Source organism: Neovison vison, chromosome 3 (assembly GCF_020171115.1).
Source record: "Neovison vison isolate M4711 chromosome 3, ASM_NN_V1, whole genome shotgun sequence".
NCBI classification, from domain to species: Eukaryota; Metazoa; Chordata; class Mammalia; order Carnivora; family Mustelidae; genus Neogale; species Neogale vison.
Genome location: NC_058093.1, coordinates 171,098,335 through 171,119,217, shown reverse-complemented (window position 1 = coordinate 171,119,217; position 20,883 = coordinate 171,098,335). Strand labels below are relative to the sequence as shown.

General features: G+C 41.9%; 1 protein-coding gene, 1 non-coding gene and 1 pseudogene across 2 annotated transcripts in view; 2 read left to right on the top strand and 1 right to left on the bottom strand.

Moving 5' to 3' along the window:
• The first annotated feature begins 1,361 nt into the window (after positions 1 to 1,361).
• LOC122903771 lies at positions 1,362 to 1,480 on the top strand (annotated as a pseudogene).
• Positions 1,481 to 1,797: 317 nt separating this feature from the next.
• The window catches only part of TMEM241 (transmembrane protein 241), an 87,997-nt gene continuing 68,911 nt past the window's right edge, over positions 1,798 to 20,883 (bottom strand). Inside the window, 5 exon segments of the mRNA XM_044243278.1 lie at positions 1,798 to 1,919; positions 1,922 to 2,108; positions 2,110 to 2,126; positions 2,634 to 2,763; positions 19,882 to 19,975. Coding sequence (XP_044099213.1) covers positions 1,798 to 1,919; positions 1,922 to 2,108; positions 2,110 to 2,126; positions 2,634 to 2,763; positions 19,882 to 19,975 — 550 coding nt within the window.
• LOC122903853 lies at positions 5,283 to 5,392 on the top strand. The gene has a single exon (XR_006384063.1). It is a non-coding gene; the product is annotated as a U6 spliceosomal RNA (small nuclear RNA).

Sequence of the window (20,883 nt, the reverse complement as noted above, 5' to 3'; positions counted from 1 at the left end):
CGAATTAGAAGAAAAAGGAAAAAGGGCTTTGAGCTATGGCTAGAATGAAGCAGAGGCCAAATGACATGCACCTCGTACTTCACCAGGTACCAGAGAGGAGAACACGACAGGCCAGCACCTGCCCTCACAGCGCCCTGTGCCGGCTCACTGCTTCTAGAGGCCATCAAGCAAGTCGTTTCCATGGAACATGTTAAGTGCTGAGATTACAGGTATATTCTGGATATTACGAGAATAAGCTCTCCATTAAGATGATGCCCATGTTAATCTTGAACAAATAAGTACTACCAAGTGAGGAAGCTGGGGAAGGGATTTCTAGGTACAAGGAATAAGACCAACAAGTCAGCAAAGTCGAAGCCACTGGGTCTCAACTGGGGAGCACCACACGAGGTGAGTGGCAGCCCATCGTTAACACTGAGAGAAAACTGGGAGACGGAAAACAAAACAATAGTGGGAACCCCTTTTTCCTAGCAAGGTACTGAGAAAAGTCCTATAAGGATTCTATCCCTTAAGGACAGTGGGCAGCTGGTTCCAGGATGACTGGGCACGCGGTGTGATCAGATGCCAGAGGTGGGCCTGCCCTCCGATTCACACGAGCCCAATCTCGTGAGCATCCGCTCTCATGCCCGTGTCTGTGGGAGAGCCGGGCCAGCAGTGTCCTGGGGGTCCTGGGGGTTCCAGATTCCCTGACGGACCTCAGATGGGCCAGTTCCCCTCTCTGGATTTGAGCTTTCCCCTCCATAAGAAAAAAAGAAATCATCTACAAAGTATTTCTCAGGGATTAAATTTTAGTCTCTCACTTAAAAAAATTTTTTTTAAGGGGATGGGAGATTTTATTCATTCCCTGACTTATTCCAGTGAGAATTTTCAAGAAGCTTAAAAAGACAGTGGTTACAGACAAAACATAGGGATTACAAGGAGATGAGAGGAAATGTACACGTGTGTATCTGCCTTCGTTTCTCTTGGGTACTTGCCTGGAGTGGGACCTTGTTTAGCAGCAGTGTTTTCTCACAGACCTCGTCTAGTTGTAGTGTTTTCTAAGCCAGAAATGCTATTCTTTGTCCTCGCCAACACTCGGTATTGTCAGTCTCTACAGTTTTGGCAGCTCTGGTGCGTGTGTGGTTCCACATGAGATTTGATACCACTTCTGTCTCAATGCCCCATTCCCTTACCACTAACTAGTCCAGGCTGAAAGCCGCCGTTTCCCTCTTGAACACCCAGTCAACAATCTTTATTTCATGCCATGGTTGATATCTTTCTTTCTTTTCTTTTTTTCTTTCTTCTTTATATTTTTTAATCAACACCTGTGTAGAACTTCCATGGTAACTTAGATACTCTGAATTCTTTAAAAAATTTAAAAAAGCACTTTGAAACCAGTGGCAGTATCGTAGCCAATGAGGTTTATCCGAGGCGCGATTATTGCTAATTGAAACCTAGGGTGTCACTTGGATCTGGTCATTTTAGATCTCTCTTGACACTAGAGTAGCAAAATGGAACAAACTGGAAGCGAAGGCTCTCAACCCATATCAGCAGCTCTGAAATTGTAGCTGAACCCAAAATGCAAACAACACATCCAACATTTCTCCATCTGCGAAGGAAAAGCTCATTCTTTTCAAGTAATACTATACTAGCCAATGTAAAATACTCAACACACATTATTTCATACAATCCCTGCAACATCTACATGATTCCCATTTTACAGAGAAGAAAGCTGATACATATGGAAGTGAAATAATCTTTCCAAGGTGACACTGCTAGAGGGGAATTCTGATCCACAGCTGGGCTACCAGTCTGTCTTCTCTACTGTCTCCTCACTCTACAAATCTCTGCTGAATGTAACATGTTCCAACAGAGCAACTTGAAAAAAACTGTCAGGAAAAACAAAAACCCCCTAAGAAGCATGAGTATGGAAACCGAGGTAGCCTTACATAATCCGTAGAGCGAACAGTCAATCGCCCCAGTACAAGTCAAGAAAAAGAAGAATAACCATTACTGACCTCACAGAAGATACACCAGGACTTACGGAGATCCCAATGGCTCACGCAGCTGTAGCTCAACTCCAATACCGGGTGGGGGGCGGGAAATACTTTCATGAAGAAGTATGTACTGATCACAGACTATAGCCTCAGCTGTGGGGGACAGAAGACGACACCTAGTCCCACAGTTCCCTGGAGTGAACTCCTTTTCTAACTTCTCGAGCATTCTAGCCATCCATGAAAGATAAAACCGAGGGGCGTCTGGGTGGCTCAGTCGGTGAGGCGTCTGCCTTCGGCTTGGGTCATGATCTCAGGGTCCTGGGATTGAGCCCCACATCAGGCTCCCTGCTCAGTGGGGAGTCTGCTTCTCCCTCTCCCACTCCCCCTGCTGGTGCTCTGGCTCTCTCTCTCTCAAATAAATAAAATCTTAAAAAAAAAAAAAAAAAAAAGACAAAACCAATAAAGCCTACTCTAATGAGAGGTGACACCTTCCCTCCCAAATCCTAACCTTTTAAGGGCATACAGAGAGACGAGGCTCTGAATGTCACAAACACTTGGCAATTTGGGGCAGTAGTGTCACTGATGCTCACAGTACGATTTGTAAGGTGAGGGTTTGTAAGAACACAGGGCCCAACGTCATGAGAACACTCTTACTCACACCTGAAGAAAAGCATTTGTTTTCCCAGGTGAAAATCCCTTGCCGGGGAGAAAGGGCAGTGCAGGGATAACAACCGGTGACGGGATCCTTGCAACCAAAGTGCTCTAACTCCAAGAAGACAAATCGAACAGACTGTGAAAAAAAGAGTAAAACTGTGTTTCTTCTTTTGAGGGGATAGGGTAATCACCGTACAGAAGATGAATTGAGATCTGAAAACAGTGGTCCCTAATTTCATTGTCACTAAAAAAGGTAAGAGGCACTTTCCCAGTGACCAAATCCTTTGCAGTTCAACACCTGTGTCTGGGAACTCATCGACCCTTGAGCATCACTCAGGCCTGTTTATGGGGAGCTGGGCACGCCAGCAGGTGTCGAGGCTATAACCTTGAATAAGATGTCCCTGCCTCCCCTGGGCTCGCAGGCTGACACCCAGGTGGCTGGCTGGGAAGGAGAGACCCAATTATTATGATTTTTCTAATCAGCCTGATCCTTGCTCATATTTTTCTTCTCCTGACATGGAGGTGAGAGGAAGTGGAGGGTATCTTATTTATCAACTCCTGACCAATCACCTACCACGTTCTGGGCCAAACATGGCACGCGCCTGGAAAACTGTGCAGGAAACACACAAAGCCCCAACAAGGGAATAATGAATGGCCCGAGGTGAGGCAGGGAAGAAACAAGATAGAACTTCCCTCGGAGACAGGGGTGGATGGGAGCTGCAACGGGAGCCTGCCCCCAAGCTCCCAGAAGTCACAGGACGAGATGACAGACGTGAGATGTCACCAGGGAGATCGTGTTCCCCTCACCACCTCCCCCCATCAACACCCCTCAGAGAGGCGCAGAAACGATAAAATGAACACACACAGTCTAACGCTCCTTGTGTTTATAAGGTACCAGGAGATTTCTTTGACTGAAAAAAACCGTTCCTTGCCGCTATTTCACTGACTGGCTGGCTCTTCTAGAGTAGTCAAAACACACACAACCTGCTTGTACTTAGCTGCCTGGCCTGGCCGTACAGTCGGTCACACTTGCTTGCGTGTAAGCAAAACATCACTAAATGTCTTTCACATCCACGGCTCATTCCTTTCCATCATGTGTCAAACCTCAGCAACCCCATAATGAATGTCTGCTCCTTGGGATTTCCCAAGATCAGTTTCATTTGATCAGCTCTGATTATGGCAGCTCATTCTCCCTCGGTACAGGCCACTCACTTCTGTCCCCCGCCTGCCCTCTGGTTTGCTCTGGGCAAGGACCGGGTCTGGGGAGCTCTTTGCGGATGACCCTGGGCTTGGCCACACCTTGTGGAACCTGGTTTTAGTGATACAGAGAGAGAGTCTCTGGAGGGCAACAACAAAGACAGATGTGTACCACAAGAATGTTACTGGGGGCGATGGGAGGTACTTGAGAGATACCTGCAGATTTCTATCATTCTCTATGTCTGACGGGGGTGCAGAGACCTGCAAAGATGTGTACAAGATCAGCATACTGAGGCATTCGCTCGGCACTCATTTTCGCGTTTACTATCTTACAGTGAACTAAGCACACATCAGTCTATCCTCCGACAGGCGCCTTGTCAATGTCCCCAGCTAACTGGCCTTTGTGTTGCAAAAATCACTTAATTTTAGTTATTTTAAATTACATATAAGCCTTGGAGCCAGGAAATTTATAGAAATTCAGGGTATTTCCTTAGTAAATGAACTGCTGCAAATTCATTCAGGTCAGAAGTTGTTAAAGCCAGCATTGTTATCATATTTTTGCAGCAGAGAACATTGTGGTGGTCAATGGCACTAAAAATAGCCCAGAAAAGAATTAGGAGTGCTTAATTGGAAACAAGAAAAGAACAAACTTATCCAAAATAGCACAATGTCCGATAGCATCACTCCCTCCCCTATGAATTATTTTGACAATGGGAAATGGAATTTAATTTTTTTTCTTTAATCCACAACTGTAATTCCCCTCCCATGTGCCCTCTGGGAAAACCTTATTCATAAACGAAGAATTCCCAGATAACTAAATTCTTCGCTGACTGTTTCCATACAGCTCAACAATAACAAGGCAGCTCCCGAACTTGCCACTTCAAGTTCCTGTCGCTTCGACAGTGATGTCATGGAAAGACATCCACAGGCTGTTTTTGTTGCCTGGCTAGAGACTGTAAAGGAAATCAGGCGCTGCCCCTAGGTTTTAATTTTCCATGAGAAGCTATTCTCATTGCCATAGTGGCTTAAACTGTGGAAAAGAAAAAGGATTTAATTAGGTCATAGCCATAATTAGACTTTTAAGCACACTCTTTCCACATAAAAGTCACTTTAGAGCAGAGCTTCATTGGGTTTAATCGTTTATTTTCATTGGACCATTCCTGAGGCGTTATGGTGCTGAATAACCACCGAAGAAGGAGGACACAAGGAATACCAACAACCACATGGAAAGTGACCCCTCCACGTGATCTTTCCAAGGTTATGGGAAGACGGGGAGTCTTAGGCTGAGGAGAGAGAAGAAATTCCAATGGTGAACTGAGGGGGTCATGGGGGAGCCTCCACTCCCCCAGATTCCCTTTCCCCAAGCACAAGTGGGAGAAAACAGTGATGGGCTCTCCACGCCCAACAGACAGTGAGGATGACAAGAATGATGAGGATAATAAAGGCAAGGGAGTAACTGTGCCTACTTTGGCAGCATATACACTAAAATTAGAACAATACTGAGGAAATTAGCATGCCCCCCCCCACACAAGGATGTCATGCAAATTCATGAGGCACTCCTTACTTGGCTGTAACTATGTGAGGTGGTGGATGTTAACTGAACTTAATAGAGTGATTGTTTCACAATATATACAAATATCAAATCATTATGCGGTGAGCCTTAAGCTAATTCAATGTTATATGTCAATTACATCTCAATAAAACTGGGGTAGGGGGGAGTAACAGTAGCAACAGAGTAGGAAGGAGAAGGAGGAAGAGAATTAACATCTTGTTCAGCACAGGCGACCTAGTGAGAGCAAAACATGATGGGCACAGTAACTCTACTCCCAGGACTTTCTCATGGTCTGTTCTGTGTGTGTGTGTGTGTGTGTGTGTGTATACACATGCATACCAGACATAGAACCTAGGAAGTCTTGATTCCTGAACCTGAAAGATGTATTCACTTGTTACCTCCTCAGAAGCTCAAGACAGGATTCAGAGCAAGCCTTGAAACTTCTGTACAAACACATCTAAACAATTTAAGTGAAGAATAAAAAAAAATTATGTTATTTAGAAGACATAAAATTTTCATGATTTCATTTTAAAAGACACTAAGGTGCTCCTTCTTCTTTAAAAAAAAAAAAAATTATACCAGAAACAGCAAGAGTTTCATCAACAGTCTTAGAGACGTTTTAAAATTCTAAACATTGAACCCCAACGGTATCTGTTGACAACGCTTTTACAAAATCATCCTCTACGTAAAACAGGCTTAATTTTATCTATTAAACTGACATAGCCAAGACTCCTTGGTTCAGTATCTTGATCAAGAGAAATGTTGACATGTCATCAAAGAAAGAAAGACATTAGGGCGTGCCCCCAAGATCTGGCAAAACAGCCAGAAAGATAGGCAGTCAAGGGGCACCTGGGCAGCTCTGCTGGTTAAGTGTCTGCCTTTGGCTCAGGTCATGATCCCAGGGTCCTGGAATCGAGTTCTGCATCAGGCTCTCTGCTCAGTGGGGAGTCTGCTGCTCCCTCTCTCTCTGCTGCTCCCCCTGCTTGTGCTCTCTCACTAATACTCTCTCAAATAAATAAAATCTTTAAAAAAAGAAAAAGGCAGTCAGAAATCAGAAAACGTCCTACCCGGGGCACCTGGGTGGCTCACTGGTTAAGCCGCTGCCTTCGGCTCAGGTCATGATCTCAGGGTCCTGGGATCGAGCCCCGCATCGGGCTCTCTGCTCGGCGGGGAGCCTGCTTTCTCCTCTCTCTCTGCCTGCTTGTGATCTCTCTCTGTCAAATAAATAAATAAAATCTTAAAAAAAAAAAAAAAAGAAAACGTCCTACCCACTTAAAGAGACCTTCGCAAGGCTAAATCAACTGGAGACCGAAAGTTACCAGCAGAGTCTTCTCACCTCTTTTAAGAGCAACTCTGATGTGGGAAACACAGTTCAGGATGGTGGTCGTGTTACTGCACAAGGAGATGTTGTTTCAGAGACAGCTGTGAAGGCTCCCTGGCAATCCCACCGTATAATTAAGGCGCCATCAGTGAACAGCCAGCACGGTGGTCTCCATGGAAACCAACAAACACACATTTTCACAGGCCTAGCAACTGTTCTGAATCAATGACTCTTTATATAGGTTTAAAAACATTGTGAATGGTGCATCCATTGCTTCTTTTGTTAGACAGTGTCTGATTAAACATGTGTGAGAGGCCCTGTTGTCCTGCCTGCTGAATCCCCAGGAGCGTCTACAGTGGGCTGCCCCCAGCTAAATTCACTTACCTACAACGGCAGAATACAAACGACAGACTCAGACTCCAAAAATCACTGGTTAAGTTGGGGGAAGAATTAAACGAGTAGTTGACAGTGCCAGGGAGGACCTGCCCATGGCCGGCACTCACTCTTTTAGGGCTGTGTCAATATTATTCAGTCCTCTCAGTACAGCACACATTATTATTACATGTGCTTACAGATGAGAAAACGAAGCACTCGTCTAGAAGCTGGCAGACCTGCGCCTCAAAGCTACATCAAAATGAAGTCTTGGTCCAGGTTCATATCACTCTACGTAAAAATGCTCTGTGTTTGCACAGCACATTGTCACTCCCCAGCTACCTTCACATACATTATCTCATATATTCTGTTTTTATCTCAAAACGCTGAGTGTAGTTCTAGAATTTTCTAACTTTGCAATATATTCTTCCTTGATCTTTGTCTGCCTGCCTCACTCTGTGCCCACTACACACTCTAGGCTTCAAGACTTACCTGGGACCATGTCCCTACCCAAACTGGGAAAGAAGCATCTTCCTAAGCAGCAATGGGAAAGGAAACCCCATTGTAGACGCATGGATTTTGACTCAAAACTCTAAACAAAAATGGGGACAAACATTCCAATTAACTATCAGTAGCATTTACACATCATCTTCCATGAGAGAGGCCAGACTTTGCAATGAGGATGGAAGGTCTGATTGCTAAGTGGTTTCCTACTTTATTTTGAATGGATTCCATTAAGGACTAGTAAATGCTTTATTAAGAAGGCATGTTTAATCAATGATCTGGCTCCTGGCACATCATCATTACATATAACCCTACAATTGAATACACATGTCATCAGCATTGAGTCTTTTTTTTTTTTTAAGATTTTATTTATTTATTAGACACACAGAGAGAGAACACAAGTAGGCAGAGAGGCTGCCAGAGAGAGAGGGGGAAGCAGGCCCCCTGCAAGCAGAAAGCTCGATTCGGGCTCAATCCCAGGACCCTGGGATCACGACCTGAGCCGAAGGCAGAGGCTTAACCCACTGAGCCACCCATGCGCCCCAGCATTTAGTCTTAAATATTAGATACACCAACACTGTCAGAACTCACTTGAGTCATAGTATTTCTCATCAACTGGACAAAGCCAAACAGTGAGCGGTCTTTTCTTGTTGCTCTGAAATTCCAATCCCCTACCACACATCTCTTGGGAAAGCCTCATTCCGATCTATCACAGCCCTTCTAACTGCGGCTCCGGAAAAAGGCTGTTTTCTCTGAAGCTAGTCCCTGTCCCCCTCCCATCTCCCACTGAAGCCTGTTCTCCCAACTTCCCTCGTTCTTCAGCATTTCCAAATTTCTGCATATGGTGTGTTCTTTTCTGGTTTCAAGCATGCCTAAGTCCTTGTTTCCCCAGAAAAGAAATTACTTTCACTAAATCTGGTCATCCCCCTGACCACCACCAGTCACAAGCTCCTTCCTGTGTCTTGTGTGTTCTTGGATACTTAGGATCCATTTTCTACCCCGCCCACCCTGCCCTTCTACTAAAGGCTAGTGATGTCCTTGGTCTAGTCTTTTCTCGATCTGGATCTTTCTGATTTCTTGGTGGTGTTTTGTTTTACTCCTTTAAACTCTTCCTGAGACTTCCCCACATGGAACTTTTGGGGCTCCCCTCGGCTATCACTTCTCTCCCCTGGGCTATCACTTCTCTCCCCTGCACATTATTGATCTCTGGCATTTAAGTGTCTCCCAAGCAAAGTCCTAGCCCTTTGCTCTGCTCCACCCAAACCCTCTCACTCCCTCAGTGAGCTCAGCTACTTCTTCAAGCTCCTGATGCCAACTCCACTGCTCTAGGTGAAGCCCAACCAGACACACGAAGCCCTGAGTTCTCCCCTGCATTTCACCTGTTTCCAACGCACAACAGCTGCACTTAGATGTTTTCTCTCCATACCTATCTAAAACACATTTCGCCAGCTTTCCTCCCCAACCATGCTCTTTCATAACCCACCCCACCACCCATTCCTGTCTGTGATGCCATGGATTTCTCATGTCCTGAGCCACAAACTTTGGAGCCGTTTGTGATCGTCCCTAGACCCAGACAATTGTCACACACCCGTCACTGCTTTAACAGATCTGAGTCTTTGTTATCTAATTCCTTAACCAAATCACACATTTATATGATAGATTAAATAATTACAATTTATTTTGCTTCAGACGATCAGTCATCAGTCAAGTTGACCTTTCTTTCACCTTTATTGCCATCACTCATGACCTTGATTCGCCTCCCTTCTAAATGCTTGGAACTCATTTCCAATGTGATTTGCCTTTCATCGTTCTCATTGAGAAGTTCACAGTGGTCTCTGGGGCCTGGCTTTTAGGGCTCCCTAATCCATCTCTTCGAGGCCCAATTTCTCCTCACACCTCTACACCCTCCTCCTCCTCTGGTCAAATGTATTTCCTCACAGTTTCCCTCCTGCATATTCCACCTCGGGGCCCCTGCCATTCGACCTGGAAGGCCATCCCTCCATCTTCCCTTCTCCCAGGCAAGATGGGCTTATAGGGGCCCATCTGATCTCTCCACTGCATCAGTCCACACACAGCTTCCCTTTTCCCAGCTCCTGAAGTCATACCACCCTGTCAGCAATGTCCTCGTAGTCTTATCCTTGTCACTCTTACCTCCTCCTCTGGATCGTAAGATGCCTTTGGCAAGCACGACATATACACTATATACTACATACATACACTACACATACACTAATGTCCTTCTTCCACCCCAGGCTCCAAAGGTTTCTGTAATCAATGTTGACTGGTAGAATCATGTCCAGAAAGAAGGCCAAAGAGAGACCATGCACTTTGATATAAGGCACTCTTCATACCACCCAGAGGGAGATGGCTGACTTGGTCAGTAGCACATGCAACTCTCAATCAAGTATCACCTGAGCTCAAGTCTGACATTGTGTGCAGAGATTAATTAAAAAAAAATTTTTAAAGTTTTCCATTTAGGGGCACCTGGCTGGCTCCGTCCATGGAACATGTGACTCTTCATCTCAGGGTTGTGTTTGAGCCCCATGTTAGGTATAGAGATTGCTTAAAAATAAAATCTTAAAAAACAATACCACCTAAACTCTTTTAAGAATCTAGTGTACCTTAATATCCCATGGAATTAACAGCTGTTTTAGGCAGGCAGTAAATCATGACATGGTGTCAGGGAAGGGACCAGGGGAGGCAAGCAAGGCACCTAGGATGCAACAGGTAAGGAGGCATGTGTTATTCTCGGATGCCGACCCCACACTGCATGGCCTTGAGCGAGGGCTGCCCTCATCCCAGCCCTTGCACATGAAAGCTGAGATTCTGTCAATCAGAAAACCAAACCAATTCAAGAGACACATCCTAGGCAAGTTATAGAAAAATCTTTCCCAGGGCCAGCAGGAGAACAAACTAAGTAAGACTTGGCTTGCTGGTCTACCACTGACTCAGGACAAAATGGCGGCAGCAACTATGGCATTAGCTTAAAGGAAAAAAGCAGTCTTATGGAGGCAGCTTTGAATTGGGGAGTAAACACTGATTCTAAGGACCCTAGAGGGCCAGAGCTGCTATCTGGGAATGTCTCTCCTCTTCTGGCTCATCCTCAACATAAACTCACACTGGCCTCAACCACTTCTTCCCAATGGTTGCTGACAACACCAGCCAGCTTGAAGTTAACAAGGGTGAGACAAGACACTATTTGATCAAGAAAAAATTCTCACACAAGAACTTAAGTTTGTTAGAAAAACCCATTAGCATACCACACCTTCCTTGTATATGTAAACATTTCATTGCTTTCCTCTTAAATTCACTCACTTTTTCTTATACCAATGGCTCACAAGTGGGAAGGGATTCCAAGATTTTATGAAGATGAAGTTAGATTTCACACACCCAAATTTATCAAACTGAAGGGAGGAATATAAAAAGTTGCTAAATATTCTGTTATTTTTAGCTTTTTAGAATGTTTCTTAAATTCACAGATTAAAAAAAAAAAACACAAACAATAATAACAGTGGTAACAATATAAAGTGACTCAGGGGCACTTTTTTCCCACGCTGAGCTTTCTCAAAGAAGATACTAAGATAAGGACTGGAGAGAAGCATGGATGCCTTGGAAGTGATGGAAGTTCATGTGACAACTCCCAAGAAAATACCAGAGAATGGATCCATCTGGAGCAAGGAAGAAGGTACCCTTCTGAATGACCTCTCTTTCTGAGTATCTTTGAGTTTTTCCACGGAATCCAAATTCTCCTCTGGGGCCAATGGAACATCCTTCTGAGTCACTTTCCGAATATGCTGGCACTCAGTAGAGTCACAATGACATCATGGGGAAATGTATTGTATTGCTAAGTACAATTATGTTGTATTTCAAATGTCAGCACATTTTGATGTGTAGGTGGCCCAAGGAAGGGGTAAATATTCTGCCACTGAGGATAACAGACTTATTTTCAAACAGAAAAGAAAAAGGAGAAGGAGGGGAGGGAGAAAAAGAGAGAGAGTGCCTGATATACTGGGGCTGGAAAAGACCTTAGTGGCTCATCTAATCCAATCTTCCACATTTAAGGAAGATTAGCATCAAACCACAGCAGTCAATTAAAAATCTTTCCACTTTTGAATCAACTACAGAGCCATCCGAGTTTAAGAGGAAAAGAAAAAATAAAATAAATAAAAAGGAGGCTCATGAAAGTAGTGGCCAAACAGGCAAAGCCATACACATAGAAAAAATATCCTCCCTAGTCCTAAAAGACAGGATTTAAGCCCTATTCTTTGAGTACTTTGTAGCTTTGAGGGATGGTTCACATGAGGGATGGTTCACATGTCACTGTAAATGTAAAATTCAATGATCTTTAATGAACACATTAAAGAAATTAATTTAAATGATGGTGCAACCATCACCACAACTCAGTTTTACAATATTTCCATTACCTAAAAAAAAACTTCCTTGAGCCTATTTTAGTCAATCTCTGCTCCAAGAAACCATCATTGTGCTCTCTCTCTACATTTGCCTTTTTTGGAAATTTCACAGAAATGGTATCATACTATATGTATTTTTTTGTGACCTGCTTCTTTCATTGGCCATAACGTTCTTGAGATTCATCCGTGGCATACGAATGTATTAACAGCCCATTCCTCTTTATCACCAAATAGTATCCCATTACATGTATGCAGCAAATCCTCTGCACACATTCCCCAGCTAATGGACACTAAGATTGTGTCCAGTTTGGAGCTACTATGAACAAGGCCATTCTGAGTGTTCGTGTTAAAGTCTCTTTGTTTTCATTTCTCTTGGGTAGATTTCTAGGAACAGAACTGCTGAGTTGTAGAGTTGGTTTATGTTTAACATTGTAAGAAACTAGCAAGATGGTTTTCTAAAGTGGCTATACCATTTTACATCCTGATCAGTAATTTGTGAGGGTCCCAGTTTCCCCACATCCTTGTCAGCACTGGATGTCATCTATATTTTTTTATTATAGCCATCCGAGTGAGTATATCGTGGTATCTCGTCATGGTTTTTTAATCTGCATTTTCCTGATAACTAATGACAACAAGCTCCTTTTCATGGACTTGATGAACTGATCAAATATCTTCTTTGGTGAAATGTCTACTCACATCTTTTTTCCTTTTTTTTCTTAAATTTAAGCTTTTTTTAAAGATTCCAATTAGTTACTGTAGAGTGTAATGTTAGTTTCAGATATACAATATAGTGACTCAGCACTTCCGTACATCACCTGGTGCTGATCACAGCACGTTCACTCCTTAATCTCCATCACCTAGTTCACCCAATCCCCTTTCACCTCGCCCCTAGTAACCATCAGTGTGTTCTCTATAGGTAAGAGTCTGTTTCTTGGTTTGCCTTTCTCTCTATTTTCCCATTTTCTCATTTGTTTTCTTAAATTTCATGTATGTGTGAAATCATAAAGATTTCATAGATAATAATCATAGATAAATCATATTGTATCTGTCTTCCTCTTCAGCATCATACTCTCCAGCTCCAACCACATTATTGTAAGTGGCAAGATATCATTTTTTATGCCTGAGTAATATCCCATTACATACATACATACATACATATATATATATATAACAAAAAAGTGGTCAAAGGAGTCAACCTCTTTTGACCATTTTTTTGTTTTTTATTTTTTAAAAAAGATTTATTTATTTGAGAGAGAGAGAAAGAGAATGTGCAGGGAAGAGGGGCAGTGGGAGAAAGGGACTGAGTCTTAAGCAGACTCCAAAATGAGCCTGGTAAGGGGCTCGATCTCATGATCCTGAGATCACAACCTGAGCCGAAACAAAGAACTGGACGTCTAACCAAATGTGCCACCAAGGTGCCCCTGATCATTTTTTAATTGGGTTTTATGTAGTCTCATTAAAGTGTAAAAATTCCTTAGACAGGGGCGCCTGCATGGCTCAGTGGGTTAAAGCCTCTGCCTTCGGCCCGGGTCATGGTTCCAGGGTCCTGGGATTGAGCCCCGCATTGGGCTCTCTGCTCAGCAGGGAGCCTGCTTCCTCGCCTCTCTGCCTGCTTGTGATTTCTGTCAAATGAATAAATAAAATCTTAAAAAAAAAAAAGAATTCTTTAAACATTTCAGAAACAAGTCCTTAATCAGATATATAATTTATAAATCTTTTCTCCTAGGCTATGTCTTTTCATTTTCTTAACAGTGTCTTTTGACCATTAATTTGATTGTAAAATATTTTAATTTCAAAGAAGTCGAATTTATCAATTACTTTGTGGCTTATGCTGTTGGTGTCATATCTAAGAAGTCTTGGCTTAACCCAAGGTCAGTTACATTTCCTGTGTTTTCTTCTAAGAGTTTTCTAGTTTTAGTGCCTACATTTAGGTTCACGATCCATGGCTGAGTTGATGATGTGAGATGAGGGTCTAAGTACCTTTTATTGGCATATAGATATTTGATTTTTCCAGCACCATTTGTTGTAAAGAAAATCCTTTCCCTGTTCAATTGCCTTGGCACCTATATTGAAAGTCAACAGACTGTAAATTCCTCTCCTTATACCAATACCATAATGTCTGGATGATTCTAGCTTTACAGTGAGTTTTCCACCCCAGCTTTTTCTTTTTCAGAACTGTTTTGGCTATTGCATCTCCTAATACACTTTAGGATCAGTTTGTGAATTCATAAAAAAGTGATTTCTGGGATTTTGATAGGAATTACATTGAATCTATTGATCGACTTGGGAAGAACTTCCATCTTACCAGCATTGAGTCTCTCCATTTATTGAGATCTTCTTACATTTCTCTTAGAGATTTTACAGTTTTCAATCTTGAACTTCTTTGTTAAGTCCCTATGTATTATTTGTAATGCTATTATAAGTGGACTTGTTTTCCTAATTCCATTTTTACGAACATGACTGTTCATTACTAATACATAAAACTACAACTGATTTTTGTACATTGATCTTGTATCCTGAGACCTTGATAAATTTTTTATTAGTTCAACTAATGTTTTTCGAATTTCTTAGGATTTTCTACATACAGGAGAATGTCATCTGTAAATATAATTTAATTTCTTTCTTTCTAACCTGGCTGCCCCCCCCCTTTTTTTTTTTGGTCTTATTGCCCTGCTCAATAGAAGTGGTAAGCCCAAACATTCTTGTGCTGTTCCCAATCTTAGAGGGAAAGTCTTTCACCATTTGCTATAATGTTAACTATAGGTTTTTCACATATGCCTTTTATCAGGTTAAGAACATTCCCTTCTATTACTAGTGTGTTCCAAGTTTTTATCATAAATGGACATAGGATTTTATTAAGTGATTTCTCTGCACCTATTGATGTGGCTGCATTTTTAAATCTTTATTCTATAATGTATTATATTAATTTTTATTTGTTAAACCAACTTTGTATTCCTGATAAGTATCACTTGATCATGGTATAAAATTATTTTTATATGTTGTCATATTTGGCTTGTTACTATTTTGTTCAAGATCTGTGTTCATGAAGAATATTGGTCTATAGTTTTCTTATTATTTTCTTTTGTCTGACTTTAGTATCCAGGTAACTCACCTTATAGAATAAATTGGGTGATACTCTCTTTCCTCTGCTTTCTAAAAGAATTTGTAAAGAAAAAATATTTCATAGAATTCATCAGTAAAGCCTATTGGGTCCGAGCTTTTCTTTGTGGAAAGATTTTTAATTCCTACTTACATTTATTTACTTGTTAGAGGAGTTTATTTGGATTTTCTATTTATTCTTGAGTCAATTTTCCTAGTTTGTACCTTTCTAGGAATTTGTCCATTTCTCTAAATTGTCTGATTTGCTGGCATATTGTGAATGAAGAAAGTTACTCATAATAAATAATAAATAATCAATTTTGTTGCTGTTTTCAGGGAACCAACACTGATTTTCCATGTTTTTCAGTTTTGTATTTCAATTATTTCTACTTTTTAATTTTTTTTAAATATTTTTATTTGTTTATTTGACACAGAGAGAGAAATCACAAATAGGCAGAAAGGCAGGCAGAGAGAGGGGGAAGCAGGCTCCCTACTGAGCAGAGAGCCCGATGCGAGGTTCGATCCCAGGACCCTGAGATCATGACCCGAGCCAAAGGCAGAGGCTTAACCCACTGAGCCACACAAGTGTCCCTAATTTCTACTTTAAACTTCCATATATCCTTCCTACTGCTTGCTATGGGTTTAATTTGCTCTTTTTCTAGTTTCTTAAGGTAGAAGCTCAGATTACAATTTGCGACTTTTCTTTTTTCTGATAGGGGTGTTTATAGCTATGAATTTCCCTCTGAGTACTACTTTATAATTGTAGCCCAAAAATTTTGACATATTGTGTGGTTTTATTTTCATTTGGTTCAAAATACTTTTATTTTCCCTTGTGATGTCATCTTTGCCCCATGAGGTATTTAGAGGTATGTTATTTAATTTAATAACATAAATAAATAGGGTATTTTCCTAGATTTTTATTCTGTTGTAAATTTCTGATGTAATTCTACTGTGGCCAAAGAACACAGTCTACATGATTTCAGTCTTTTTAAATTTACTGAGGCTTGTTCTGTGACCCAGCATAACATCTATCCTGAAGAAAGTGTCACATGTGTTTGAGAAGAATGTTCTCTGCAGTCAATGGGTAGAGTAGCATATGTTCGTTATGACAAGCTGGTTGATAGTATTGTTCAAGTCATCTGTAGCTTCTATATCCTTGCTTTTCTACCACCTTTGACAGTGCAGGATTGGCATCTCTATTGTTGTTGAATAATTTATTTCTCCTATCTATTTTGTCATTTTTTGCTTCACATATGTAGGGTGCTGTTAGGTGCATACATTTAGAACTGTCATTTCTTTCTAGTGTACCAATGCTTTTATCATTAATAAATGTCTTTGTTTTTCCCTAGTAATATTTCTTGTCATAAAGTCTATTTTGTCTGATTTTAATATAGTCACTCCAGCTAGCTTGCTAATAAGCTACTGTTTGCATGGTTATGATTTTTTAGCCTTTTACTTTTATCCTATTTATGTCTTTGAATCTAAGGTGTGTCTTTGGCAGACAGCATACAGGTGCATCTTGCTTTTTTAATAAGTCTGACAATCTTCGCTTTTTTGAGTGGGATATTTAGTCTGCTCACATTTAATATAACTACTGATACAGCAGCTAGCAATAAATCTCTTAGTCTTTACCTGGGAATGTCTTTATTTCTCATTCATATTTGTTGTTTTTTTTTAAAGATTTTATTTATTTGACAGACAGAGATTACAAGTAGGCAGAGAGGCAGGCAAAGAGAGAGGAGAAAGCAGGCTCTCCAAGGAGTGAAGAGCCCAATGTGGGGCTCGATCCCGGGACCCTGGGATCATGACCTGAGCTGAAGGCAGAGGCTTTAACCCACTGAGCCACCCAGACCCCCTCTCATTCATATTTGAAGGACAGTTTTGCTGTATGTAGAATTCCTGGTTGACAGATTTTTTCTTTCAGCGTATTGGATATGTTATCCTATTGCCTTTGAGCTTCCATAGTTTTTGATAAGTCAACCACTGATCATATTTTTTTTTCTACATCAGTTTTCTCTTCCTCTGGAACTCTCATAACACATATGTTGATAGGCTTGATGTTGTCTCACACGTCTCTGAACTTCTGTTCGTAATTCTTCAATTACTAAAAAATCTTTGCTCTTAGATTGAAAATTTATTTTGCTCCACATATTCTTGCTTCACATATTTTTCCTTCTGCCATTTAAATCTGTTATTGAGGGTGCCTGGGTGACTCAGTTGTTTAAGCAACTGCCTTTAGCTCAGGTCATGATCCCAGAGTTCCAGGATCAAGTCCCGCATCAGGCTCCCAGCTCCGCAGGGAGTCTGCTTCTCCCTCTGACCTTCTCCCGTCTCATGTTCTCTGTCTCTCTCAAATAAATAAATAAAATATTTAAAAATATATATATTTAAAAAATAAATAAATCTGTTATTGAGTACCTCCACGGACTTTTTCATTTCATTTCATTTTAGTTATTGTATTTCTCAACTCCAGAATTTCTACTTGGGGCTCTCTCTCTCCTTTTTTTTAAAAAATCATCTCTAGCTCTTTATTGAGAGCCTGTATTCATTGAGTCTTTCTTTTAATTTAGATTTCTAAGTGTAAATAATCTGCTTTGCAGTCTTTTTCTGCTAAGTCCTACATCGGAGGACACTTAGACATAGGTCCTATTAACTGCTTTTTTCCTGTGTATGGATCATGCTTTCTTGTTTCTTTGAATGCACCTAACTTTTTTGCTTTTGAATATTGGACATTTTAGATAATACAGGATAGCAACTTTGGATTCTGACTTTTCTCAGTGTATTGTCATTGGTATTATTATTTTGCTTGTTTAGTAATTTCCCTGGACTAAGTCTATGAAATTCGTCTCCCATATAAGGTAGAGTTGCTAATGTCCTTTACTCAGTTTTTTTCCCCTTCTTTTTCTTTTTAAGCTTTTTCTGGCTTTCTAGAAGTCATCCCCATGTCTGCATAGCTTAGTGTTCGAGCAAAGACTAGTCGGAGGTTTTGTTCAAACACTTTCAGCCAGAAAGGCTTCTTCTCTCTGCTTCTGACTGTGTGTGGGCTGGGGAGCACACTCAAACTTCAGGCTGAAGTTTTTCACGTCTGCCCCAGCTTTTGCTGGCTCTCTCCCATCTCCTGCGTGTGCATGCAGGCTCTGCTGGCCAGGGACATGTGGGTGTTTTGGGCACACTCCATCTCTGCCGCTCGTGCACACAGACTACGGTCAATCTGGTACACATGGAGAGCTATCAAACCCCTGCTGGCTGTCTCACCTCTCCCACCTACCTTTTAGTCCTCAGCTAGACCACTGGTCCATTGCTTGCCCCCAAGAGGACTGGAAACTCAAGATGGTGGAGTTACTGGCTCTTCTTACTGAGTTACCACTGACAATGGCAGATTTAACTAAAAATATGCCAAATAGAGTATTCTGGAAGCAGCAGCAGGCTGCTGGTTTTCACAGCCTGCCCCATCTGGTTGAAATATCACACTGACAGAGCTGGGGAGGAGCGAACGGGAGCGACCTGAGAGAAGACCACCACAGGCTCATGTTGTTCCTACCCAAAGTTTTGCAGTTTTCATGAACAAATGCTTGCTTTCTCAGTTTGTTGTATGCCTTTTGTCAATTTTTAGAGAGCTGAAATGGATATTTTTACAATCTTTTTCCAGCTGTCCAGTTACTTTTGGGGAGGAGGATTTGTCAACCTCCTCATTCCGTCATGCTGGAAGTCAGTCTCTCAACCACTCTTAACACTTTACTATAATTAGAATTATTACTGCAGTTAAAAAGCAGATCTATGGAGGTGAGAATATTACTGTGAAATGTTGTTTTTGAAGAAAAATGTTTGGTTTTGTTTTCTGAGGAGAAAAAAAATCAACCAACAAACAGAGATGACTAAAGGTATGACCTTAAATGATTATTTCATTAGGTTAAATTAAGAAATCTCCTTTCTTGGGACACCTGGGTGGCTCAGTCAGTTAAGAGTCTGCCTTTGGCTCAGGTCACGATCCCAGGGTCCTGGGGTGCAGTCCTGCTTCTCTCTCTCCCTCTGCCTTCTGCTCCCCCGGCTTGTGTGTTCTCTCTCTCTCTCCAACAAATAAATAAATTAAATTTAAAAAAAAAAAAAAAAGAAGAAATCTCATTTCTCAGAAGCAGCACATAGGGCTTTGCAACTCAACTCCTTCACAGACATGAGAGAAATGAAATGCTCCGCTAGAAAAAAGTTAGTCCCAAAGCATTTCAGTCACGATTGAGCATCCCACAGGTGCTTTTTCTGCTCCTTATTTTCCCACCTCTCTATCTTATGTCTCAGCCATAATCATCAGATATGCCGCGGGCATTCTTATAATAGTCTGCTGTCCAAAGGCTTCATCAAAGTCCTCCTACCTGGCCATGTGTCTGTTTTCCTTTCTCTACCACCCCTGACAGACTGAGACCTATCAAGCAAACCATATGGGCTCTGGACACCCTCATGGCCCCGAGAAGACCTACCTCATGTATCCAGGAATCCAGTCTCGTAAGAATTGGAGAAGACTTAGAGATTTCTGGGGGCAAAACCTCTCATGTTCAGATGGGGGAAATTAAGGCTCAGGGAAGATAAGGGGATTATCGCTTCCAGGTGTGCAATAAAGATTATGCTGATATAATAGGCAGAGGACCTTGGAAATTGTCATCAGAATGACTAAAGGTTCAGGCTCAGGGCCCATGACTGGAAGTGACTTCACGAAGATCACACATGATGTCACACATGCTCCAAGAACACTGGACATCAAGGCTCCTGAGATCAATCCCCTCCCTCCCCTTCCCTCTTTCTTACCTTAGCAAAGAAAATCCAGGCTGCACACTGCCCTGGGGCCATAAGGCTTTTCAGCTTCACTGTGCTGAGCATGAGAAAGAATCCTAACAATCCACTGGAAGGAGAAAATATTCTTTTGTTAGTGAGACTTGTCTTCCTGTAGCCAACAGCTATTTTCTCTTACATTTTACCAGTTTCTAATTACTACAGAACCTGTATTTCATCTGGGTTTTCTAGTGATCTCTGCATTTAAAAACCCAGGAAGCTCTAATTTTTTAAGGAGCTATGATAAGAGAGTTCCACTGGGTAGTGGGCAGTGGGGGAGGGAGGGAGAGAGTACAGAAACTTGGGAAGTCTCTGACTAAATCATGAAAGAAGAAAAGCGTGGTGGACGATACCTCCTGCTCCTTCCATATTATTTCTGGAGCACAGTGCTTGCCAAGGTAGAGCTTCAACTTTTTTCAAGCAAAGCAAACTGCCAGAAAAAGACTTCCAAAGCGAAACTCACCATATGGGGACAGAGGGTCTGGACTGACTCCTGGGTTCAAGGTAAGAATCTGAAGGGGAGGGCTGGCTCCAGGAGCAAATGTCCCCCAAACCAGGCTAAGCTATGCAGATGTTCTTTTGGGAATGATGCCTAAGCCCATGTGTGTGACCTGAGAGACCATGCCCCATGGGGTGTTCTAGAGATCGGGAGCAGCAAGGCATTGGCGCAGCAGTGGACCAGGAAGTAGTGGCCTGTGCTGGAACCTCTGAATGCATCACTGTGTAGTCAAGGACAAAGCGAAGGGCACTCTAACAGAATGGTCACTCTTCCTTGCATTTGGAGGCTGGGCAATTGGGGAATAGAGTGCAACAGAGAGACACCATGATAGACGTTGACTTCCTGTAAATATATGTACACGGAGGTTTGAGTGTGACTTACTAGAAATCGAAAAGCAAGAGATATGACTGCAGTTGTACCCCAAACCATAGAGGCAGGTCCTATGAGCTATAGGTCATTTGTATCTCAGGGTCTCAAAC